This window comes from Mycetomoellerius zeteki, unplaced genomic scaffold (genome assembly GCF_001594055.1).
Source record: "Mycetomoellerius zeteki isolate Tzet28-1 unplaced genomic scaffold, Tzet1.0 scaffold124, whole genome shotgun sequence".
Lineage (NCBI taxonomy): Eukaryota > Metazoa > Arthropoda > Insecta > Hymenoptera > Formicidae > Mycetomoellerius > Mycetomoellerius zeteki.
The window spans coordinates 821,874-849,572 of NW_017256169.1; the positions used below are offsets into that span (position 1 = coordinate 821,874).

Consider the following 27,699-nt stretch of genomic DNA (forward strand, 5'->3'; position numbering starts at 1 on the left):
GCCAGCCGGTACCGCTCGACGTCTACCGCGAGTCTCACCACCTGCTGGCGCTCGGCGGATCCGTAGACATGCGCGGCAGCATCAAGCACGAAACGTGGGGCAGGGGAAGCTCGCACCTGAGAATGCGCATGAATTTCCTCGACGTAAGTAACCACCTTACCTCGCGCCGTGTTACGAAACATCTCACTCCGCGACCCCGTTCGTTCTTTCGCGCGAAGTGCTCGGAGTAATATGGCGCCGGCTATCGATAATGCAAGCATGGCGATCACGTGGGACTAAAATTTGAATCCCGTATCGTGATCTTTCAGCGCTGAGACAAGTCTTTTGTCCATTTTTATATATCATCAATATAGAGTGACTTTAATCTCGGTTATTTGCTCTTTAACTTTTTCTGATTCTTAGAATTAGAAAGATAAAAAGTAAGTTTGAACCCTGACAATGAGATTAACCTTCCGGAACTGACGGTTTATTAGATCCACTCTGATTATGAACCTCTTTGTCAAAAATGTCAAACAGTTCGATTTTCTTTATATTACATAGCAAATTTGGAATTTATTCTTATTAAAATATATTTAGTATTCATTTTTATTATTTTGATTCTTTGAAATTAATCAGTGCCTCTTAATCTTTAAATAGATAGCAACAGCATTTCACGCATAGTTATCTCAAAAATCTTGTTTTGGAAAAGAAAAAGTAGCCCAGAAGTCTTAAAGCTCATTATTTTTATATTTCTCTATTTTATACACTGTTAAGTATCAAAGGAGCAATAATCACTGAAATCCCTTCATTTTACTATTTTTAACTTCTGTGTCAAAATATAAAACACCATTTGTATGATTAATTTTAACGTAAACAACGTCCATATTAACGTATGCTCTTACAATTATAGTAAATAATAAATTAAATTTGAGTCGAATTTAATACATTTTCTGTAAATTAAATTGTTCAACTACATTGTTTTGATCAAATTAACGATATATTAAGTAGGAGCATTGGCACGTATAGAAATAACTCAAATTGGGTATAATTTGGTATTATGAATTTAACAGTGTAAAGGCATAAATAATATAAATTTGACTTTATATATAGAATAAAGTGATACGATTTCGAGCATGATACAATTCTGAATGAAATATGACTTGAATCCAATTTTCGAAGTTCAAGTTTAATTTTATCTTGTTTGGTATCCTTCAGTTATCCTCCACACAATGAGAAAGTTACTAAATTTGAATCTCGAAAATTGGATTCAAATTTTATTTCACTCAGAATTGTACTATATTCAAATTGTACCACGTTATCTTATTATTAAAAAATATAAGTATAAAGATAAAGTTTGTCTAGGCTATTCTGTGTATCTATCTACTTCAAGGTTAATTAACGTTCAATGAGTCTTACACAATTCCAGCAATTATATTACAGAATTTGGTCAGTTCCAGAGAGTTAAAATTAATCTATATTAATAGAAATAGAGATATTCATTTATCGAGATGTTTCGCGAAGTGAGTAAGTACGCAACGCTCGACGTAACTTTTGCATCTTTCCTCACGAAAATATTTATTTGTCGTAGCTTTGAACATCGGAAACTTATTGCGTTTCTTTCTCACTGCATTTGCTTCACGATACGAAAACGGTTCGTGTTTTTCAACACTACGTACTTTTCGCGCTTTGCCTCGAGTACTGTTTCCATTGCCGCAAATATTGTAAACTACATTTATTTATAAAGAAACGAGTCTACGAAATGACATTGTTCCACATTCGATGAAAATGGCACGAGATCCGTATATGACGAAGGAATATTCTGTGAAAGTTTTCTCACGAAATATATCGTAAATGCATCTCTGTATTTACGATGTATTTCTATTCCTGTGACGATTGAAATTGTACACTGAGAGAAAAGTATTTAGTATTTATAACTATAACTGTATGGTAAAATAATTATTATATTTATAATTCTATTTAAAAAATATATATATTTGATATCTAAAATAACTATAAATTATGGTAATTGAAATCATTTTTTCTCTCAGTGTATTATGTATCAGAGAAGGATAAACTTATAAGTAAAAGAAAAAATCAGTTGGTCAGAAGGTTGCTCTGAATTCTAAGATTGCTCCCAATCTGGAGTGCCCCGGTCCCCTCTTATCAATTACGATCGAACGAGGCCGAAGGTTTGATGCGGCTCGCTGCGCAACATTTATCTTCGTGCAAGAGGCAAGGAAAACAGCGAAAAGCCACGGTGCTCTTCTCCGGCTTTCCTTCATTTTGGAAAGTGGCACGGAGCGAGCAAATGAGGCGAACGCGACCAATCGCCCATTACGGGGATCGAAATCCTGTTTTTCCCTACGCCCCCCCCTTTACATTTACGCTTTAGTTGACCGTTCTTTAATTTCAAGTGTATCCACGATGTGGTCCTTCGGTGACTAACATCTCGTTTAACTGCGCTTTTTAGGATTGATACGTAATCATTTTTACATCGGATACACTGTTCGATATCAAAAGAGCAATGTTAACTTTAATTCCGTGAATTAAATAACATTTTATTATTTTTAATTTCTTATATGCGCGTCAAAATGAATTCATTTCTATCATTAATTTTAATGTAAACAACGCCTATATTTATTATGCACTATGAAATAATAAACTAAATTTGAGTCATATTTAATACATTTTCTTCAGTTAAATTGTTTAACTCCATTGTTTCAGTTAAATTTACGACATATTGAATAGAAAAGAAGTGGCGATCTCTATAGAAATGATTAAAAATAATACAAATTGGATATAATTTGACATTATAAATTTGACAGTTTACGTTTTTGAATTTCATATTATAGTATCGCGAGCTCTTCGGGAGCAAAAGGAGAAAATGTCATCGCGTATCTTCCGTTTTCGTTCTGCTCTCCAGCGGAATTCTTGATTTTATCGCCGTGAATTCTCGGATCGCTTTATCGAAGGCAATTTGTATTATAGCCTACGGCGGATAATTGTGACTTAATGCGCCATTTATCTTACATGCTTGGAGCATTCGCGAATTATTAATGTAAGGCGCCACGTAAACATAATGAACTTGGCGACTACGACATTTGACTGTTGTAAGTAACCTTGAGACAGAAGCGCAAAGCTTAGCACAATGATTGATCTTATATGCAGCTATGTAGATTACAAGTTGTGTTATGCTCGCGAAACATGAATATAAATTCGCGATATTGCATGCGTACTTCTTAATCGCGATAGAAAAATAAGCGTATGAATATGAATCACTTCTATATCGCGATATATGTTGATAATTGTTGCGATACTTTCCTACGATACTTTGCAATATTTTAAATATTTATTGTTTAGTTATGTTAAATTGAATAGTATACGGAAAGAATAATTTTTCTACAATATCTAAAAATTTAGATAGATACGAATCTGAAAATATAATATTGTTGGACTATCAAAGAATAATTAATCTTTAAATTCTTCGAAGTGGAATCTTACTCTAAAGAGTGAAAATTGAGTCAGTCTTGAAAAAGAGTGGCTCAATTTTCAGTCTTTAAGAGTGAGATTTCACTCATCAGAGTGTGATTCACTCTAAAAGTTTTAGTGACTGTACACTGGAAAAAGAGTCCGGTTACATTCATTGGAATTCTCTCTGATTAAAAATGGACAAATTAAAAATTTTCTAATTAAATCTATTATAATTCTAGTTGAGATAACCAGAATTCTAATTGATATGATCAGAGTCTTCTGATTTATTCACTTTTAACTAGAAATCTTTTTCAGTGTAGGAAATTCAAGCATAATAAATAATGTTGCAATTGTAACAATCAGTTTGAGCGTTGTACGTAATTACTTTGATAGTTCAACAAAATTTATTGTTGGACATGTATTTAGCTTGATTTTTAAGTACTTTAACAAAACTGTTTTTTTTCGTGTACGTATTTGTATTTGGTTTATAACTATGTTATGAAATATCTTCAATGAAATACTTTTAATACGATTGTGAAATAGTTTCCATTTTTTATAATAAATTCTGTAAGACAATTCAAACACTTCTATATGGATCACGGTCTGTATAAAAATACGCAAAATGAAAATACGATTATTTTACACCGTCGGAAAAATTCTCGCGTTACGACGAGAGAATGCATTTATAGTAACATGAAATTTTTTTTTCGTTATATTTGTAATACAATAACAGATTGCAATGTACTTATTTACTTTTCTCTCTCTTTCTTTCTCTTTCTATACCATACAAATTTTTTTCAGATAACTAATACCTATCTTTTATGTATTATAAACGAAATAATTTAATTCTTCGGATTTTGAATTTTATTTTTTATAATACTATGATACTTTGCGTTTAGTGGATATATTTCTTTTAAATCCGCGATAGTTGAAAGTGAAAAAGGGTTATTTAGGGGAAAGATTGATGATGATTCACCGCCAGCTATATCAAAATATACGAATTGTCGATTCATCGATGTATCTATTCGCTATTTCCCGTAACGATCGCTTTTGATGATCGACATGACTATGTAACAGGCAGCATCCGCTACGGATGGCTGCTCTCATTTACAGATAAAAGCCAGCAGCATTTGCTTAACGGCAGCGATGCCGTAAAGATTATTGACGTGTTAACTTCGCTTTTACACGCTTTACCTTTGACATGTATAGAACGCGTAGGGGACGAGAATTACGATCACGTGTTTATCGCTCGCGTAATATTTCCTAACGGCACTTCACCAGACGTGACGTAATGTACGTTTACGTATGCAATTCCTTGTAATACGTATATACACAACGAATCTATTAGCTACCACTGCTTTCTGCTTTACAGTCTCTTAAATCCGCTGCTCATGTAGAGTATTTTATTGGGAAATACGCGTATAAAAAAACACGGATATATTATATAAGCGTATCCGCATTTTTTGTTAAAGCAATTATGGCAAATCGCGATGATATAATGTGCTCGCGTCTGAATAATTCACACGCTTCTGAATTTTACAATGGAAGTTGAATTTAGTATTCAAATAACTCGGACGTATAAGATAATAATGCGTAATGCTATTATAAATATCATTAAAATTGGCGATATTTCTGAATTATTTTGTATTACAGCCCTTAAAAAAATTAATCGTCGTTCTCTTTCATCTTTCCCTCTTTTTCTCGTGCCGAAATTACCATTGGAAATTTTTATCAATCGCTTGTGTGGCGTGTATGATGACATGTAACATCGGAAAATATATGGCCCCATGTCAAACAAGAATGCACGCTATCGCGACCATGCAGCGGCGCATTTGTCAATAAATCAGATCGTAGGGTCACGTTCGACTTTTGGTAGCGTCCGCCATTGTGACGCACGAGGCTCTCACGTGGCCTATTTTCTACGAACGATTTTCCACGAATTACCTCTATTATGCTCAATTATCGGCTCCGATGAGGCTTGTCTCTTCGGACGATAACGAGGAATAGAAAGGAATTTTGCACCGAATCTCGATTTCACTCCTATGAAGAAAAACATGACTAAATCTAAAAATACAAAATCTGTTAAAATGCTTGGATGTATTGTATTAAAACCTTCCTTTAGCGAACTTTCGTACGAATAACGCATGATCCTCGCATTGGCGAATGAATTAATAATTTTAACATTTCATCATAAAAATAATTTTCATAATTTAACTTTCCATCTGCAACTAGAGTCTTTAAAGGTATACTGTTGATATTTTGATTGTGAATTTTAGTAGGTAAATTTAAATCTGTAAAAAAATAAGTAAAATACTATTCCATGATAATAAAAACTTGTTAAAGCTTTGACAAGTACACCAGAATTTTTTCACCTTTTTATATAATCCGGAACAATAAAAAATTGCTCTGTTTCTCGAAGATCCCTGTTACCGGCAGAAGAGTTAAACTTTCATGTTAACAGCGGAGGGTTAAAATACTTATATTAAAGCCAATCTTCGAGGATCTTCAACGAACTTTCGCATGAATAACGCATGACTATGCATTGGCCAATGAACGTTTAACTTTTCGTCATATAAAGATGATTTTTATAATTTAATTATTTCTTCTTGCCAAAATTTAGGGGGCGGAGGCAAGCACCCCCTGCTCCTCTTGCGTACGCTCATGTTGAAAAAGAACATGTACGATTATTAGTGGAAAACTTGTCCTTCAGTGGAAAACTTATACTTGATATTAACGGTTCGGTTATTAAAACTTTTTCGGATATAATGGACTTTTGATACACTGTTAAAAATTTTATGAAATTTAATATACTTTTAATTTACACATTTTGAACTTAACTTCATAACATTACATTAAATTTAATGTATTTATAACTAAAAAGTATATTTGTGTACATGTATATGAAATTTAATGTATTTTTCATAAATTTAATGTACACGTTCATTATATTTAAGTAACTACTGTAACTTAATTTTCAGTTAAATAATCATTCATTACTTTTAATTTCGTTCATAACCATGAGCTTCATTTACATGTAAAGGAAACTCGTGATCACATTTCTAACAGTGTATGTTTAATCTTTATTGCCACAAACGCCTAATCTTTATTGCCACAAACGTCTTACAATAAATTTGCGCCTTTTATCATAAGCGGCCATATATGTCTTGTAACACTTATAAATGCCTCAGTTGACAGAATAATATACTAAAAAATAGCAACAATACAACTAAACTTAATTTAAATACAATAACAATTGTATTAAATTACTAGTGACTTAAGATGATGTTTTTGAACGTAGTCGAGCAAATAAGTCGAAGGAGGACGAGGGTGTCGGTACCTCACCCTATGTACGATCAAAGTGGAGAACCTGGAAACACGTCGTCCGCACTTGAAACGGGAGGAATGGTGGTGGTGGTATAGTGATTCTCGAAGCCATTCTCGACGGTGAATGAACGTCACTTGAAGCGAACCTTGTTTGCGCGACGGCCGTGTTTCTCCACGGCGTGATTTTCGCGTACGTCGAAGAAACACCGAGCAATTAAGGCCCTTCTTCTGGATTCGACAGCCACTCACGTCGTATCCTCGACTTTTCCGGAACGCTCGCGGAATTCTTCGCGTCGCTGTCGCGCCTCCTCCAAATACTTTCGCATTTAGGGTCAATTCCTCCGACGTGCGGTTAACGCTTGTTTCTCAACTCACCGCACGTTCTTTCTATTACGTTTGCTGTAACCACCGTGTTACAACCGGTGATTATGACGTAGGAAACAAAAGAGCATTTAGAGTCTTGCTACTGGTTGCTCTGTTATTCCCTTTTGTTTCCTCGTTTAACAGAGAAACCTTTAGAAAGGATCGATCGAGAAAATCAAGGAGTTATTGCTTCGCGTAGAGTCAAGAACGTACAAGGGATTATTTTCTCGCGCACTAAGACAAGGCTTCTAATCAATAGATTTCCAATTTCCGTAATTGATTTTTTTATATGTACATTAAATGTTGTACATAAAGTTTACAAAGTACCAATATTAATCACTAACAATTAATATGTGAAGTAACGTCGATAGAGATTTCACCTCCATCTCCTTTTATACTTTTATAATTTTTCTTGTTTCTTATATTGCTGATTTGTTAGATACAACAACGATACAAATAATAAAGAAAAAATATAGAAAACGAATTACAATTTTTAATCATTAAAATTTTTTGTGATGTTCATTTTAAAATGCAATTTTAGTGTAATAATTGATTGTAGACGAATAAAATTATGTGTCCTTTTAAAATATATTCTTTCTTTTTTTTCTTTACATATCCGTTCTTTTTGTGTAAGCAACTAAAAATGACAATTTTTTAGTTATGTCGTTGTAGCAAATGAGCGATGTATTAATTCTTTTTATATTCCTTTACATCTTTTTTTATATTTTTAAAGATTCGCAACCAAAAATTAAATCATGGTCGTTTCATTGCGATGCGATTTTAGACCTGTTGAGCTAGAAACACTTTTCATAACGAACTGTCGTCGGCCACCCTTGTCATGGAAGCCACCTTATTACGACGTTGGTATACCACCGCGATACGGCACGGCAATTCGCTTATAATCCGATTTCATTGTTGTGTTGTCGTCGTCGCCGTCGTCGTCGCCGTTACAACAGTTCGTACAAGCGAGATTAAAACGCGACGTCGTGGTTGCAAAAAGGACGTCGGTAAAATTGAGAAGAATGTAAAGGGACATTGGCGAGAGTTGATTTTTAATTCATTCGCAAGTAGTCAAATACTGCCGGACATAATTCACCGACTCCCTCTTATACTTGAGTTAATGCCGACCAATCCCGATGTTTATGAGGCAGAAGATAAACCGTTTAATTCTCATAGGATTTTTCTATTAAGTATTCGGATTTGCTCTACATAATTGAGAATAAGTTGAAAATAAGTATAAATTGAAAATTAATTGAATGTACGTTACGAAGGATAGACATACATAACAATATTAACACCTGAGAAATACGCTATTTATTTTACTATTTGTTTTATTAATAAGAGGTTGGTCTGTTATTTGCTTTTAATACATATTCTATTCCTTGTTGGAATAATTTTTCAATGTTTGAATAATTATCAATTATTATTGGAACGTTGTACTATTCTTTCAGTAAAACATTTTTCAATTGCTTATATAAAATGATATTGGAGAATGAAATTTTCTTTTCACTCAATTTTCTAATTAAATAATTACTAATGGAATGTTGTAGTATTCTTTTAATAGTAATTCTTTCAACTGCTTATATATACATAAATTATTTTTTTATATTCCAAAATTGCTCTTTGTTCTCCAAAACCAATATCTTTCCTGTCCAGGTAATCGCTTGATTTAAATATTACTTGTATGTAGTTTTGAAGAGTAGAGTGAAAAACAGATTTCCTCCTCTAATATCTTTTGAGCAATTATAAGATATTCTGCTAGAAAATTGCACTGTAGCAGTTACTACACTATTCACGTATTACTATTCCATCATTCTTGATGGAATAGTAAGGACAAGTATTAAGGACAAATGGTAGGCTACAATTCTTTATTAATAAAATACAAGTAGATAGAATATTTTTCAGATGCTTATATTATTTTATCTATTCCTATATTTGATAATGTCAGAATTATCAATTGTTTCAAAATACTGCTTGGTCTATATTCTTTGTCTGCGGTATATAATATAATGTGATTATACGCGATTCTATTTATGAAATTGGTTCGGTTTGTGAGATGAGCATATTATATAACTTAAAAATTCCACTTATTATATATTCCATTTCATTGCCGTGGGATATTTATATTTCCCCTACGCTATACATACAAATTTGTTCGCACGATTAATTGATCAACTGATTAATTAAATCAATTATCCGCTAATAACTCGTAATCCACAAATTATTTTTAATTATCTACCTCTTGTTCTGCTCTACATTGTATCGATTAATTCAAATAAAAATATCCGCCACTCGTTCGAGCTCCATTCCAAGACGTAAAAAAAGGATGAGAGGGAGGGGAGGGGGATAAAGGATCGGGCATCTCTGAAATATCCATCTTCCTTAACCCGGTAAGAAGCGCGTTTTCCGATCAGTTAAGCCCGACTAAACCTCAGCGACGTTTCTAAGAGAGCCTCAGAACGGGCTAGGAAAAGTGGTAAGGAAAAAAAAAAGACTAAAACCGGCGGCGAAGCCGAGAGAGCAGGATGGATTTCGGTGGGTTCTTTCCGAAGCGAGGACGGAGGAAGCACTCTCGAGTTCGACTAGATAGAACCGTGATTGAAAACACCGCTCCCGGCGGCACAAGCTTAAGTAAGTGTACACACGTACACAACGAGGGTATATGCGTGCATATCTTGCGCGTTCTTCGACTTCCCTCTGCCGCATATGGAATAATATAAGTGGCCGAGAATTCTAAAAGTTCTCCTCTACCTCGCGCGAGAGAATGAACTCCAGATGAAACTTTCGCCAGACTGGCTGACTGCATCCGTCTTTTTCTACTAGAATCGTGTGAGCTTGATCCTTCACGCCCCGCGTCGTAAGAACCCGAATCGGTCTCCTTTCTTCCGGCGATTTTATAGACTAGAAAATTGACATTTCTTAAGTGTCAAAGTTTATAGTAATTATGCAGACGACACTGTTAAATTCATATAATGTCAAATTATATTATTAAACCTATATAATTTGAATTATTTTTCCCATTTCTATAGGTCGCCGCTTCTCTTACATAATATATCGTTAATTTGATTAAAACGACGACGTTAAATAATTTAACTCAAGAAAATATATTAAATTTGACTCAATGTAATCTATTATTTATTAAACGCATATTTTAATATGAATGATTTGAAACTAACATGGATTGATTTACATTTTGACACACATGGAAATCAAAAATAATAAAATGTTATTTAACTCGAAGGATTGGTATCAATGTATGCTTGATGCTTCGGCATGTTTTGTTAGCGATAGGTCTTTATAGATAATCTTTGCCTCTGTATTCCTTGATAAATGATGTTTACTAATCGTTGGCCAACCGTCTTGGAGATGAAAGAGATTTGTTAAATTTCTCTGTGTTAAAATTTATACATTATCCTTTAAAAGTTTGGAAGCACTGTTTTTTTTTTTTTAGATCAAAACAGCGTCGATACTTCCAAAACGCCATCGTGATATGAGAACTTGATTGTCTGTTTTAACTACGTTAAAACGGTACACTCGATTCACGATAAAATTCTTTAAATAAAATATATTTCCTTGAAAGTATAATATAATTAGAAACAAATAATAGTACGTTGAATAGTCTATTATTTATTTCTAATTATACTTCCAAGGAAATATTTCATTTAAAGAATTTTATCAAATGAACATGCTATGTCATTGTCTTATTATAAAAAAATAACAAGTTTTCATGGTTTGAGTGTGATTGTTATCATCATAATTATTATTTGTTTATTAATTACAGTCTGACATTATAAAGAGATTGATTTTTTAATTTTTTACAGTGTGACTAAAAATATTTAATAATTAGTTTTAAAAATTAATAAGTAGGATGTCTCGAATTTGTATGGCAATAACTAAAAGAAATAGACATTTTAATAAAAATAAAAAAAATATGAAATTTCAGATACTAATAATTAATTTTAAGTAGTTAACAGTTAAAATTATTGTAACGTATTATTTCATAGCAGCAATTAAAGTTTTATATAGTTGATTTTTTAATGTATGTCCTTACAAGTTTATAAATTACTTCCAAACTTTTGAACGAGTAATATAATACTTAAAAAGATAAGGTAATTAATTTATAATTATGATGGTAGAACGATATGCAAATATTATGGTCTTTACGAAACAGACTGTTTCATTATTTTAAAACACATACATGAGAGCTTAACTATATTTGGACATTTAACCGTGTTGTAGTCTTGCGAGAACAGTAATGAGATTATTTTCTTAAGTATTACATGATCCTAACATCTTTTCTTATTTATGAGACCATTTATATCTTCTTTCCTTTCTGGGCTATATATTTATGGTGACGTAGACATTAAGTTCTCAGCTCATTTTATTCGACGACTCACCAGGGATCCATTCTTTTTGTTTCAGGTTAAGCTCGACAAGAGTCACAGCGGCAAACCTTCCAGAGTCATTCATATCAGGAACATACCTAACGAGGTGACAGAGGCAGAGATCATCCATCTAGGTCTGCCGTTCGGCCGTGTTACCAATGTACTTGTTCTCAAGGGCAAGAATCAGGTAAGTCCAGATTAATTACAAATCTCTTACTCGACTATTATCTATTTCAAATGTTATTTCAAAATAACGCATAACAGGTCATTACAAATCGTTACTTCGTACTGATATCAGTACAAACTAAAAATAATAGTAAGAAATTAACATCGATGCATAAAAGAAGAAGAATTGAGTGGAAGAATTTCTCATTTACTCGGGCTGCCTGATCGCGATATCTTTCAGCGCTGCAAACGGCGCCATCGTTCCGTATAACGGCGCCGTTTGCACGTGCTCTGCGACATTGTACTCTTGCCAGACTGGAGATGAGAGTGCTGCAACGCGCTTGAGAGGACGAAAGAGGAAGAGAGGATGAGTGAGTTTGTGCCGCATGAATGACGCGTTTCGACAGCCATGACGCGCATGGATGGGCCGTGCAATAGCGGAGACAATCGAATCGCCGATACGCGGTCGAATCTAGTCGAGTCGAGTCGATTCGAGTCGAGTTGACGATCGTCCGTTTAAGCATTATTATCCATTATTACCCGCGCCGCATTCCGCCCCGCGTCGCTACAAAGGCGACCGCGTGCTCTCAACCCCATAGAAGCGCAACCCCTCGACGTATCGTCGTCCTCGTCAGCTCTGATCCGCCTAGCAACTCACCCTTTCTATCGACGCTCGTTCGTGACGCTACACGCATCGCAAAGCTATTATTTCGTATGATAAAAGAGCCGGTTTATCGAGTTTCATTGTCGGTTTATCGAGCAACATTTCCTATCGACCAGCTTGTCTTGCTCTCGTGTTATCTGCTGTAGATGCGATACTTAAATATACTTCCTTACTTCAGTGGTAAGAGAGTTGAAGAGGTATCTTTTACTTTCGGCTGTTTTTTATTTTCGTTGAGAGAGATTCGCAAAGTCTTACGTATCTCTGACATTTATATTGGATTGGAAAAGTTAGTAGCGCTACTTCATTTATATCATAGCTACATGTTTTTTTTTAAATTTGACGATTACAGATCAATTTGACATTTGATAAAGCAAAGTTTTAGCTTCAAGAATCTTTTTTGAATAGCAGTATGTGTGATAACTTCTAACGGAATTGCGAGCATCTGAACAATCAAGTCAAAATACTCCAGTTATTCTGCGATAACTCAGTAATAAAAAAATCTGAGGAACATCTTTAAAAAACGATTTTGTAGAGAAAACTTTAAGCTTTCACGTTAGAAAGTAAAAAATTTTCGCAAATTCTTTTTTGGATACATGACAGATCCACAAAGTGAGAAGAAAATTTCTCATTTTGTCTAGCTTGTAGTTTTCTGAATGTAAAAATTACCAAACTCACAGAAACTCAAAAAGACTTTTCGAAGATAGAGTTTTTAAACTTTAAAACCCCTTTATAAATTTAAATTTCGTTTATTTTTAGAGTTACAACTGTTTGAATTTTAAAATTCTTAGCGCTACGAATTTTTCAAATTAATGTATTATTTAATATTTAATTTTTTAATATTAAATGAAAATGGACCAAGATATACTGAGGAAAATGCAACATAAATGAGTGAAGAGAGCCATATTCGATCAAAGCGGGTTTTAGTGCTTAATAATAGTTTCGAATTGGTAAGACGCTTATACGGAATGAGGGAGATCGAGGTTCGAATCCCTGCTGAGGTGATATCTTTCGCAATAAATTCTTTACAGTATTTAAAAAATCATTAGCATCAATAATATTAAATCGCTTGTCAATTTAATTTGTGATATTACATTATACCCTAATAGCTTTAGTCTAGAACTGTTTTAAGATCGACAAGCAATCGGCGCGCAATTTATACTTGAACTGGAAATTATAAAAATTTACATATAAATATTAGACCCACCTTAACCAAATATGGCCCTTTTTATCCATCTACTTGATTTTTATTTTTTTTAAATATAATTTTTTTTAAATATACACTGAAAAAAGCATGTAATTTTACATGGAAATTACATGTTTATAACTCGAAAACTATCTTTTTAAATTACTTAAATATGATTGGAAATTTACTAGTAATTGTAAATTTCCAATCATATTATGTAATTTTCCAGTCATAAACATGTAATTTCTATGTAAAATTACATGCATTTTTTTCAGTGTAAATATTGTTTATTTTTTTTTAATATAAATATTATAAAGTTTGCATTCGCATATATAGACGAATCCTTCATTAACGAGGAAATAAATTATTTATCGCGTTTTAGTAGCAGTAATTGGGTTGATAAATTTTAATGCTTCTCCTTCACTGCGCGTTATGGTTGGATCAAAACCGACGGAATGGCAAATTCGGAGCAATTTCGTGGCATAACTATCACAGTGGTGCTATCGAGTTTTACGAACGATACTAACCATCCGCGATCTCTCCCGGAGTACGCTCAATTACGCACAAACGAAATTACGTTTACGCGAGCCCGCGCGAGCGTCGTTCCAGCCTGCGTGATCAAAATATCAATTCGTTTTGGTGGTATTAATTCCCTGCCCGCACGTGCGACAATACTCGCTAGAAGGTTAACGTCGCTTCATAAAGCTCTGCGCAAAGATATAGAGAATAGACTGCGCGATTCGTGTGTCAAAATGGTCGATAAAAGTAAGAGAAAGGGACCGTGGAAGACGGCTATCTCTATCTCTTTCCATTCAACAGTATGATGGGAAAGAGAATGAGAGGGAGATTGGCCGTCTTTCACACGGTTTCTCTCTCTCATTATTGTCAACCACTTGAATACTACTTAGATACGGATCGCGCAGTCCATTTTCTATGTCTTTGACTCTGCGGGTTTTGCGATGTGCGACGTCTGCGACACGACGACGTATTCAAATAATGATGCTTGTCCATCTCTCAATCGCATCGCGACTTTGCGCCCGCATACGATGCAATCGCTATAAGTGTCCCTCAGATACATTCGGATATACTCTGTATCTCTTATCTATATGATTCAAATTTATCTATATGATTCAATTTTATATTATGAACAATACGGATTATATATCTACAGGAATATTCGTAATCAATGTAATGGAACAATAATATTCTTTATATTACTAAGAAATAATTCCCGGTATATTTTTATATTCCGTTATAGATTATATAATATTATATGTATAATATATGTTAAATATTTTATTGTGATTAATTTTATTATGAAAAAAATATGGATTATTTACATGAATATTTATGAGAAATTTTTTTATATAATATTGTACCATAAATGTGGGTGACTTGGGACAAGTGTAGATGACTTGGGACAGCATGTATTTTTGTTAAATTCAATCATGGAATCTATTCATGAGTTTCTAAAGGAAGTTAAGTTAAGTTTAAAACTTAAACTTCCTTTAGAGATTCATGGATGGACTCCATGATTGAATTTAACAAAAATACATGCTGTCCCAAGTCACCTATACTTGTCCCAAGTCATCCACATTTACGGTATAATCTAATGTTTATATTTAATATTATTTATATATGTTTTAAATGGCATGTACTTCTTATATTTATATACTACGCTGCTTCGTGCTTATTTTTAGTGAATTTAAAGACAAGTTTACATGTGAGAGAGAGAGAGAGAGAGAGAGAGAGTTTTTATTATAAATTACTTTCTATAGCGCTTTGTATGACTGTTTTATGCTGTCTGTCTACAAAAATAGAATTTTATGTAAAAATGAGCAACGCACATCCAACGCACTGCCACAATGTCTCTATAAAATCCCGCAACTTCCAGTTGCAATGATTACTTTCCACAATGTAAGCACGGATTGCAAAAATGGACCAACAGTTTCATATTGTATATATATGCTGTGCCAGATTTCAAATAATGTAGATAGTCGGTATACCGAAACTTCGCGTATTCTCTTCACGTTTGAAATACACTAAAAATTCAGATTCACGCGTTTTGATACTTCAAAAATTAATAACTATATCCCTCGAAATAATATATGTATATATATATATATATATAGTATATTTAAATACAACAAAATCCACTTTTAATATTTCACCATCATACAAAAACCGATATTAAAAAGAGGGATGTATAGAAGAAAGATCTATTTATAATTTAAACATATATCCAGTAAACGTCACAGGTGAAATTCACAGAATATTTTATTAATTTTACTGATAAAAACGATTAAATAATATGGGATTATATTATCCTATCCTTTTTTAATCTCACTTAACATTTGTGCTCGTGCCAGACCGATCAATGATTCGTTCGAATTTACTGGCGGTGCACCGAAATCCGCTTTACTGCAAATTATTCCGGGAGGGATGTTTTTCATGCCAGCGATTCCTCGAGGTCGCGCAAAATTTTTTCGATACGAATTAATGGCGAATCGTCTGAAATCAGGGGAGGGTCGAGTACCGAGCGGCAAGGATGTGATTTGAGGGCGGACGGGCTTCGAAGGGGATTAAATTGGAACACCGAGTATTCATCATAGCTTACCGAGCGGGGAATATTTGAATAACTTGTAAATCCTCTCCCGAATGCGTATTTGATGGCGCGTTTCGATTTTGAATTCTCTCACGGCTCGTTTTAGTTCCCCTATGCCAATGTCTAATCGCCCCTCTATACTCCCGATTCGATCATATTCCGCCGAGACCCTCGCTGTAAATCACTAATACATAATTTTAATCAAAAGTTAACTCATTACGTCGATAAATGATCGCTACCTCTAATCTTGCTTCAAAGTACTTGGATTACATTATTAACGAAATGACTGGAGCGCACAATTTCGATGTAATACGTTAACAATCTTAAAATTCGTTCTTATAAAAAAAATGTGTCTCCGTGTACACTTTCACGTGCATCGATCAAGAACATTCTGAATTTTCTCTTCACTTTAAAACGATATTTCTGTTTGCACTGGTATGGTGGCAAGTGAAATTAATTCCGCGAATTACGATAACGCTAATACGATATCATGTTGTTTCAACGTTCTCGTTATTTTGATTGCGCTTCGAGAAATTTGAATCCTTTGGGTATAAAATCAGGATACGTATGGAATGCATGAACCTTTCATCGTTTGCATGTCGCTTCAAAGCGCATTGCCTAATCAGCATGGTTAATTGCAGTATGCGCTTTGCACGAAATACGCAATAGGTGAAGCGTCCTATTTGGAATCCATTAAATGACTGCACTATAAACGGACAAGGAACTCCTTCAAAGGAATATTTGTTCAACCGTCATTACATTACTCGAGTCTTGCAGGATAATTCTCTATTTATAGTATATCTTCGTATCGTGAACAGCTTCAACAAAAGGATTGGATTGTGGTATCAGATCTCGATATCAAATATTCGCTGTGCAAATATTTTCGATCTCTATCCGTTTCAAAATATTCCCATATATATCTGATGCATAAACGACATCAACATCGCGACGACCATTCTCATAGAAACGGCGAAAAATTGTCATGCTTTTTCCCACGCGTTTTATTGTATCTATTTTGAAAAATGTTTTATCCATACAGGATAGAAATCAATTTTAATTTGAGTAAATGCTCTTGAAAAACTTTTTTTAATGTCAATGTCAACCCTGTATCACACATCTTCGATATCTACAAGATCGCAACGTGTCACGCGACACGTGCGGTTTTACGTATAGCGGAAGTCTCGCGCGTTGTTTGAGCACCGCCACTAATGCGTATGTAATTTGCACGAGGGGATAAATCTCTTCATCTGGCTCAATGCGGCGAACCGGTGCATCGATGCATTACTTTAATCCCCTCCTGGTATAAACAGACCAGCTCGATTCGCATTATCATACCTGTTGTGCGCTACCGCATTAGAGTTATCAGTGCGCGTATGCGTGGGGTATGCACGCGAGCATTAAACGCACTCGCATAATTTCGAAGGGGGAGGGAAAGGGGAAGGAGAGGAGGCGGTGCGTCGACAAAGCCTTGTCGGCGATTCTCTGAAAACCAGTCCAGTAACCCCGGTGATTTTGACAAATCTAAACGTAAGGGAACGCAGTTTTATCGACTATCCGATTACCACGTTATGGATCGACAATTTTTGATTTTTTCATGCAATAAAATCATTCCGTCGTTCGTACATATGAACGTCTTTTTTTGGCACCGGCTATCCATTGACAACCGGCATAAAATATAATTTCAGCATTATTTGACACTGCTTGATGAAACTTTCTTTTGTCTACGTGTTATTTATAATAATATTAGAAATACGTTTCTCACTCACCAAAAAGACCAACCAAATACATTACCATGAAAATTAAGAAAATTATAAGAAATTAAATGTTTCAGTAAGTACAAAAGACATAATGAGTGAAGGATAAAATTTCAAAATCCTATCTTTTATACAATAAATATAATATTAACCTTCCAGCGATAAGGGATCTTTAAAGGCACTATTGATATTTTGAATGCGAATTTTGTTAGATAAATTTAAATCTGTAAAAAAATAAGCAAAATACAATCCGTATTCTGTGATGATAAAACCTCGTTGTTAAAGCTTTGGCAAGTATATAGAATTTTTTATAATCCGCAATAATAAAAATATTCGCTTTATTTCTCGAAGACCTCTATTACTGATTGAAGAGTTAAAGTTGCCGGTAGAAGATTAATCTAAAAAATAGAAACTATTAATAATGACCGCTTGGTATTTCTGGCGTTATTGTGACCATCAGCCGTCCTGCTTCCGACGGAATAATCCTGCTGATTCGCCAAACACGTAAAAATACAAGAATAACTGCATTATTTTTTTAATATAAATTATTGTATTTATCTTTACCTTTACGTTTTCTCCGGAACAAAAAGTTTTGAATCTAAATGAAAATATCTGATCACATTAGTTACCTCACAAGGAACGAAAGTTCATATAAAAAAGCATTATAAAAAAGTATCTATTTGAATTTCAGTCTCGATAATTCGTAAATGTCTAACTTATTCAAAGTGCGATAACCTGGACAACACCATTTACTATTATCACAAACGGGAATTACAATCGCAATAATTAGGAAATTATGGACAACAGATACAACCATTAGCCGCAGCTGAGAAAGCTTCTCCAGTCGAAATTACGGTAAATCGCAGACACGCTCTGTGTTTCGTAAATGCAATTTCCCGACCACCGGTGGCCTCCAGCCGTTCAGGAATCGCGATTCGCCTTCCCCTGTTCGTTTTCGACGGCGCATCCGCCCGCGGCGGCCAAGACAATCTGTAAGTAACTCGATCAAGTGAGGAAACTCGTGTTATTATCGTATACCCGGGCTTAAGCTTCCCAATTACATGCAAACAAACGGCCACGATGAAGACAACGACGACGACGACGACGACGACGACGACGACGACGACGACGATGACGATGGGAAGAACCAAGGAGGCGCATGTGCATCACGACGCAGTAGTAAATCGAATTTCACGATGAACCCTCCGTTCCCAGACCGGGCTGACCCCCGCGGGCACTTTTGCCGTGTTTGCTTTGATTCGAAGTTTCCGGTTAAGTTGGTACTGGAACGGGTCCTTTGTCCGATCCCGCAAACTCCCGCGCCACCATCCCTCTTGTATTTCGCTTGCAGATTTTCCGCGCCGTTCAACGCGAACACGCGGTCTTACCGACCCTTCGAATTGGCGCGATTCATCTAGAAAGCTTAAATGTGACGAAGGAAATGTTTACCGCCTGTAAAAAGTAAAAAAACTTGTCGCATTCGTCACCGCCGTTTGCGTTTTAAAAGTCTGCCGCAAAGAGGGTTGTCAAGTTGCCGTTAATTCTATTTTCCCCCGAACATTATATCTCCCTCTTTTTTTAGGGCCAGCGAGATTTTCCGCGAAAGCATCCGAGATAATTTGAATGTCCAGAGTTTTAAGGAACCTTCTAAATATTTTGCTTTGATTCCTCCCGTGCTACTGTAGTCCTAATCCATTGTATAAACCAATAGATATAGCAAGCCTTAAGCCATAAGAAATTAATCAATCGCAGTCGAATGTGAGGAGAACAATCGATTATGATTGGTCAATTTCTTACGTTAAATTAATACTACTAAACAATTAGATGTAACATAATTATTCATTGACTGTTTTGACCTGTAAATTTTAGTTTTGAATTTTTTGATAACTCTGCACCGAGAGAATTTTCTTTTAAAATTTACTCTGAAAATATAGTATAAGAAGAGAGAGAGAGAGAAGTTCTGGTACAATATAATATTTTAAAGATTTTTACCATGCACTTCAGTAAAATTAATCAAATTTATTTTATATTTTATTGTAGTTTTATTAATGAATGAGAGAGATTTACATTAAAATTCTTCGAAATACAATGTTATCCCACGACTACCATATTTTTAGGGTAAACTCTAAGAAAAAATTTTCTTCGTGTGGGTGTAGTGAGTTTTAGCCGTAAGAAATTGACCAATCGAATGTGAGGAGAATAATTGACTATCATTAATCAATTTCTTACGTTAAATTAGTACTGCTAATGAACAATTAAATATGAAATAATTATTTGTTGTGACTGTTTTTGATCAATTTTACTGACTGACACGCATTTTTGTATCCGAGTGACGGGAGGGAGAAGGGTTGCAAACGAAATGTCCGGGGTTTTTGATCTGTAAGTTTTAGTTTTGAAAACAGTCTGTTCGGTGCAATGTACGTATTTTTTAATTACGCACAAAAGCTTTATAATAATAAAAATATTTTTACGTCCCTAAAATAAATATAACGCATGTGTGCCTTCAGGGAGACGCGTAGATCGTTGAAAAACAGTCTATTTTATTTATCGATATCGAACATCGCGAATTTCTTCCTGTTACATCGGCAATTTTTTTTTTCATACTGTTGATTCGCCATTAGGCTGTTTTTCCGCCGAAAAAATTCTCACCGCATGCGTTTCAACTTCACGCAGATATCACTCAGTTAGACACGCGTTCGTCGAGTTTGATTTTTCTGTTTCTCTTCGTTTTTAATTAACGGGCGCAGCGCCGCCGTAAGGGCCGCGCCTCTCTACGTCGGATATCCGGCGTAGGGCGCGGCTCTCGAGGAAAAAAAAAAGAAAGAAAAGGAAAACAACTATCGATCAACTATCCCCGGCATTAGAAATGTATTTCTGCCGCGCTTTGTTTAATCCTCGAGCGCTGTCGGCGAGCTTTCCATTCGCCGCTGCTGTGTTTGCTCGGTCTCCGCCCTTAGGCGGCCTTCGACTTTCGCGCTGGTGTTCGATCTACAAAAGCGACAGCCGTGCCTGCAAAGTATCCAAATACGAGCGTTGGCGTTTGTTGTACCAGAACCTCCTAGAATTTCAGTGATGTGCGCCCAGCGAAGTCTCCTTTTAATCCTCGACGAACGCGAGTCCGCTGTTGACACATGGCGGACGCATTATCTCACCTGAGTTTCTCGGACTCGATTGTTATCTTTGTTCGTTAAACTCGATATACTTAACGTAGCGCGGTACAAGTTGGAACGAAAGTTCATAGCGCAACTGACTTCAAAATTCAAACAGCTGTAACTTCGTCGTTGAAAATGAAAATTTAAATTTAAAAAAGGAAATGTAGAATTTAAAATCTCTACCTTCGAAAGATCACTATGTTTTTTGAGTTTCTGTGAGTTTGGTAATTTTTACGTATAGAAAACTACAAGACAAAATTTTTCTTTTCACTTCGTAGGCCTGTCACATGAGCAAAAAGAAACATGCGAAAATTTTCGATTTTCTATCGTGAAAGTTTAAAGTTTTCTCTACAAAATCATTTTTTTTTTAATGTTCCTAAGATTTTTTGTTACTGTGTTTTCGCGACTTAAATAAAGAAAGAAGTATTTTAACTTTGATTACTTATAACTGTTAAAAATCATCGTAACGCAATTTAAGAAACGAAATTTAAAACTTTGCTCTGTCTGAATGGTGTAATTGGTATTTTTTTTTTAAATATATAACATAATCCAAACGAAGTAGCGTTATGAATTTTTGTTCTAACTTAATACATTGTTAAGAAAAATTAGAAAAAAAGAAGTAAAAAGCGGCTTCTAGACGATCATAATTATTGAATAATATTGCACAATATTATTGATTGTCTGAAGGCAATATTGAGGGTTTGTGCAGTCAATTAAAAGCTCTTATATATTATAGTGTATCAATCGAAAATTCTTTGAAATATATCGTGCACTAAAATATTGGTCAGTCTGTGAGTACTTATTGCTCAATAAGATACCAATTTACGGCGATCAACGCTTATTTTTAGCGTTATAAATAAATCACGTTATCAAAATTGCAATCGATTCATGTCTAACTATCTAATTATCACTAATGATAATTATTGATAAGACGTTAAACTTATAATAAGAATTAACTAAGTTACTGCACGACTTGATTGAAAATCATATTGAGAGTTATATTAAATTATCTAGAGAGGATATCAATAATATTATAAAATATAATTGAACAATAATATTGATCGTGTAGAGGCTACATAATATCCAATCGTGATCTTGTGCTAGTAAATGTTTGATCTGCGCTCACGCTCCGATTCACATCGCTCGCGCTCGTGAGCATCATTCGTCCTTGTTTAAAAGTCGGCAGGAGTGACGAGCCAAACTCATTTACATCTCATTTGCGGTGCAGATACATATCTGCAATCTGCCGTATATTGTCGCGTAGAAGAAATATTTTGCCATGAAACTTTTTTTAACTTATGTTTTACAAAATCTGATAAAGCGTTTTACAGGAGGATTTTACAATCTCATTCAAAAATATGTATTATAATAAATAATATACCTAATCTGCTTCTTATTCGTGATGCAGATATATGCAGTCTTTGTGCTATATCTTATATTTTATCTTCTAAAAATAATGGGTCATGAGATCTTTTCAACTTCTTTTTTTATGAAGTTGCGAAGCGTACTGAGTCAAATTTTGTAATTTGGTTCTTAAAATATAATAAATAAAATTATCTGCGCCTCAACTGCACTATAGTGCAGATCGCATGAGATATCAGAACGAATTTGTTTTTACTCTTTTAAAAAAAAACTCTATATACACGCCTTCAGGTAACTTTCCAAATTACATTGCAATTTTCTCAGTATTTTAATCGTAATTTTAGCATAAAGAAATACGTCTCCAAAGGTCTTCGTAGTTTCTCCTGTCGACCCTTAACATTTGATAAACATGAAATTTTGAAAGCGTTGTGAGCGAAATCGAATCTTTATATAGGTCACTATTCATTTATAAAAATTAATATGAGATCGTTACCTAGCGTAAATAAATGATAAGATAGAAAACGTACGGCGATATTCAACGCTTCCGGAGAGTGTATCATCGGATATTCGTAACCCGGATTCCCTGCCGAGTTCCTGTTTGTCTTTCATCTCAAATCTCGTTTCTTTCGAGAAAAATATCCGCGAGGTGCCACGGTACCCGTTTTCAGAGACATCAGTCGCAATCTCTCGTACATGTAATTTAATTAAGAATGGGAGAAAGCAAATGGGAAGAGAAAAGTCCCTTCGGCTAACTCTCATATGATAACGGCGACTTTTCAATTTTTGGCTAATTAATTTGCTGATTGAACGACGTTGTTAAAAGGGGCTGCAAAAAGCATTGGGGTTGCGCACACTCGGAAAGAGTCCAGAGGCCAGTGAAAATAGCTGTAAAGGGCAGAATGCCACGAGCACGATAACGCCGCGGGCGAGAAAATGTAATAACTAATGACGATAATATTAATATATATATATATATATATTTAAATTCAATTTAAATTCAATTAAAGTTATATCCCACGGTACTAGTAGCAGTCGCGCCCATTGCAGGCGGAAGCGGTAATCACATAACGGAAGAAAGGAAGCAAGAATAGTCGGAAAAAAAGATCGGTTGGGTTCAGTTTTATTTTGTACTCAAACGGCATACTCTAATTATTGCACGTGTTCGTTTCCCCGAGCTTTCCCTAGCTACAACGACTTTTTTGCGCGATCTAATTAACGATTCTTCTATCGTACATCGATTAGTCGACAATGAAGTATTTGTTCTCGAAAAAGCACGACGATGGTATAGAAGAAGTGTCCGGTAATTCGCGAAATCGATTGACCTTGTCGCGAGTTGCTACTACATATTAATTTTGAATAATTTTCGGGGCTGATTCGCGCGTGGAAAATAATTAGATTGTCAAACACAATGAAATTTTCATTAGCGAGTCTCGGGCAGTCCGAAGCTTCTCGCGGTTGTCGAAACTATATATATCGGGGGCTCGCAAGGAGACGCGTTCGACCCGACGGTGCGCCGCGCCGGCCGTGCGTTACGCGACACACGCGTATTTAGATTGAAATGAAATTTCCATTATGCAAATGCGCGGATTCATGGAATGCGTGATCGTTTGCGGGGCTGAGCTATTGATTCGCTCGCTTGCGGCATATCGCGTGCAACGCACTCGTTTATCTAAATGCAGTCTGCCGTCTCCTCGAAACCCGACCCACTTTTTGCGTCCGCCAATGACATTTTGATACGCTCGCTTTTTGTGCGTGACGAATCGTCTCTCTCGTCTTGGTAATAAATAATAATTCTGCTTTCATTCCGGTGAAAATTCATGTCGTCTACTGCTTAAGAATAAATTCCGGAAAAGTCGGAAGAACGTCAGAAATGAAAGAGAGCGTGTACATCTCTTGAAATACAAATAATTCAATTTTTCTTGATTCTCGACGTGAAATGTAGATTAGGAGGATGTAATTGAAACGTTAGCGTATAAAAAGAACTTATAATTAAAAATTTATATAAAAAGAGAACTTGTAGATTAAAAATGTATATAATTCAAGTCGACCGTACTGTATATCGTAAATTCTGCGAGGATAAAATATATTTGAAATTATCCAATGAATATCACTGTCATTTAGAGAAATTTGAATTTTTTAATGTGTAATAATAAATTCGTATGTATGAAATATGTGAATTTACAGATTTATTTTCTGTGTTTTATTTCGAGAATGAGCTACACGATGAGAATGTCGCGAAAGACTCGAGGGCGCGGCTTGTTCCTATTTTGCAAGCATGCGTATTTCGCAGTATTTTACAAGCTAAGAAAGAGAAACTGAAGCAACGCACGGTATGATATCCGAAGGCTCGAGGCAAGAGGAAAGAAAAAAGCTCAGCTCGTCGAGCACAGAAAATGCAGTGACATCTACTTTATCATAAAAAATAATTTGCACTTTATCAGTCATTCTCGTTGCCATTTTGACAAATTAATTCAAAGGTTTCGAAGACTTCTTATTTATTCATGATTATTAGCAAAATCTAGAAAACTTCGAATTTTCAGAAAATTTTTTTTTATCTCTAAAAATTAGGGATTTTCGTGAAATTTTATCATGGAAATTTTTGAAACTCTACTCTTAACTTTAAATTCTCTTTCTGAAAACATTGTTTCTTCGATCACTTTTTTAATAGTCTTGTGGAATTCTAAAATAAATTCTGAAACTATATATTGTAAATTACAATATCTTCCACTAATTTTTAATATGTATTTGTTTGCGTTATTTACACTACAATTTATTTTAAAGTTGCATTAAAATTTACCTGGAGTCTTGAATAAAATATTTGGAAAATCTGAGAATTTTCAGAGAATTTTTTTACAAGATTTTTAATAAATACCCTCATAATTTAAATATACAAGTTTGTTGTGATAACTGCATGATCTAATAATATTAAAATAATATTATTATATATTTTTAAGCAGCATCTACACTGAAAAAAATGCATGTAATTTTACATGGAAATTACATGTTATGATTGGAAAATTACTTATATTACATAAATATGATTAGAAATTTACTGGAAATTGTAATTTCCAATCATATTTAGGTAATTTTTCGATTATAGACATGTAGTTTCCATGTAAAATTACATACATTTTTTCAGTGTAGACTCGTAAAATTTTCGCGGAATATAGTATAAGTATGAAGTGCAGAGAGTTCTTACATCAAAGTAGGCATTAATCTATTTATTTGTAACTTCTATTTGCGTGCATTTTAATACTGTTACGTGGATAATACATACCGCTCTTATCTACGACGGATTTGTGTTCCGAATTAATTGGCCGAATATCTGCCGCAGTCGCGATCGAACTCTCGTTTAATCTCGTGATTTCGTTAGCGATTGCGCATTTTAATTCGTATCCGCGCGATTGCCATTTTTCCTGAACATCCAATTTGCGCGAAACGTTAATCTCGTTTCCTCGTTAATACGTCTCACCGTCTCCTCGTCCCTCCCGGCATTACGGGCGAGAGATAGAAATTCATCCCTCGTACGTGTGCGGCATCCTTTAAAGTTTACGACGGCCGGCGGACGTACGTTGAGCCTCGGCGAGTGAAAAGCTCCGACCGTAGTCGCAAAGCGCGTCGACAGACGGTGACTGCAATAGCGTGATGAGATAACCGTTTCGCGATGTGTCTTTCCTTTTTTTTATGTACTGCACAACCTGCAATTGCGATTCCGCGAGTTTCTTTTGCGTACGACCTCTTGATGTCGCTTTAATTATCCATTACAAAGATAATAACGCGTTAGCGTTACGGGCGCCGTATAAAATACAATGTTGACGAATGTTAATTACAAGCAGGAACTCTTGCACGTTGCAAAAGACGGTGAAGAACATCATTAGTCACGGTATTCGATTATGTCGCAGTGCCACACAGATTTTTCTTGAAAATTATCCTGGCAAATGCGCGATACACTGAACTTAACGATGCGGCGAATAAAACCACATTCACGGTACGAGAATAAGCAGCATCTTTTTCTTCTACACTGTTTATAAATTTATAATGTCAAATTATACCTAATTTCACTTATTTTGAATGATTTCTATAGATCGCTATTATTCATAACTCAATTTGTCATTAATGTAACTGAAACAATGAATTTATTTAAAAGAATAAAAAAAAACCGTAAAATTGAGGCTAATGAGAGTCAGTACGGAAATGAGTGCGCACAAATATTAATTCATGTATAGTACTTCATAATAATAAATGATTTCAGATTTATTACAAATTCTTGAACGTTTCAATTCTCTTTGGAGTCTTCTTCAGCAAAGTTACAAATAATTCACACACAATATTGGTTCGACGATCTGTCCAGGATGAATTTATTTAAAAAACGTATCAAATTTGAATCAATAATAAAGTAAACTTATTGGGCAAATGAGAATCAAGCTTGGTAATTGGAGCGCAAATTGATAATTTATGTATTCTTAATCTAAATGAATGAAAAAAATGCAATTTTCTTAGACAGATTTTCCATATAGTTACTGTCTAGTATTACTGTATTCTCATTAACTGTAACAACACTGCGTAGGAAATGGACAAGAACTTGATGAAGTTTTATTCAGTAGCTGAAGCAGTTTTTCTGGTAAAAATACATGCAATTTACGTGGACATTTGTCTAGTTATTGTCTAGTATTAATAGATTACGATTAATTAAAATACTGCGTGGTCAACATTTTTTGTCCTGTTTTTGTCCAGTAAATCGATTTTGCGCACCTTTTATGCGCAGTAACTCCAGGCAAAACGTTACATCTAAATTGAGATCCTAAGTAGTTTTACTTTTCAATTACTTGACACAGTTAATGTATAGCTATAATTGCTCAAAAGCGTGTGTCATTTTACCAGAGAAATTTAATTTATTACTAATTGTAAGTAAATACGTTAATATGAACACGGTTTAGTTTGAAACTAAGCAATTTAATTTAAAAAATAGGTTGATTAGATGTGATGGTTTCTTTAACTACTTATTTTGCACTAAGATAATAGATTTTGATACACTTGGAAATTAAAAATAACAAAATGTTATTTAACTTAAGCAATTGGTTTAAATTTGATTCTTTGATGTTTAACAGTGTATAAGATTTGTGTCATTTATTCTACTGTTTTTATAACCGTCTAGTTTCCTCCGCAACCAGTCGCACGTCGACATATTTCTTTTTAAATCCCCATTAAGAACTTTTTTCGAACTTGGCGTTAGAGTGTTGCACGAAATTTTCGACGATTTCTTGAAGGGAAAAGGCTCCTTTAGGCTGCGAC

The 27,699-nt window shown here is 34.7% G+C and overlaps 1 protein-coding gene across 3 annotated transcripts in view; it reads left to right on the forward strand.

The window, feature by feature from the left end:
- The window catches only part of heph (polypyrimidine tract-binding protein 1 heph), a 375,570-nt gene that overhangs the window by 250,856 nt on the left and 97,015 nt on the right, over window positions 1–27,699 (forward strand). For 2 of the 3 annotated variants that reach the window (XM_018461600.1, XM_018461599.1), the window contains exon 4: window positions 11,560–11,709. In XM_018461600.1, coding sequence (XP_018317102.1) covers window positions 11,560–11,709 — 150 coding nt within the window. Of the gene's footprint in view, window positions 1–77; window positions 144–11,559; window positions 11,710–27,699 lie in introns of those variants that run through there. The other variant, XM_018461601.1, reaches the window with a different exon arrangement.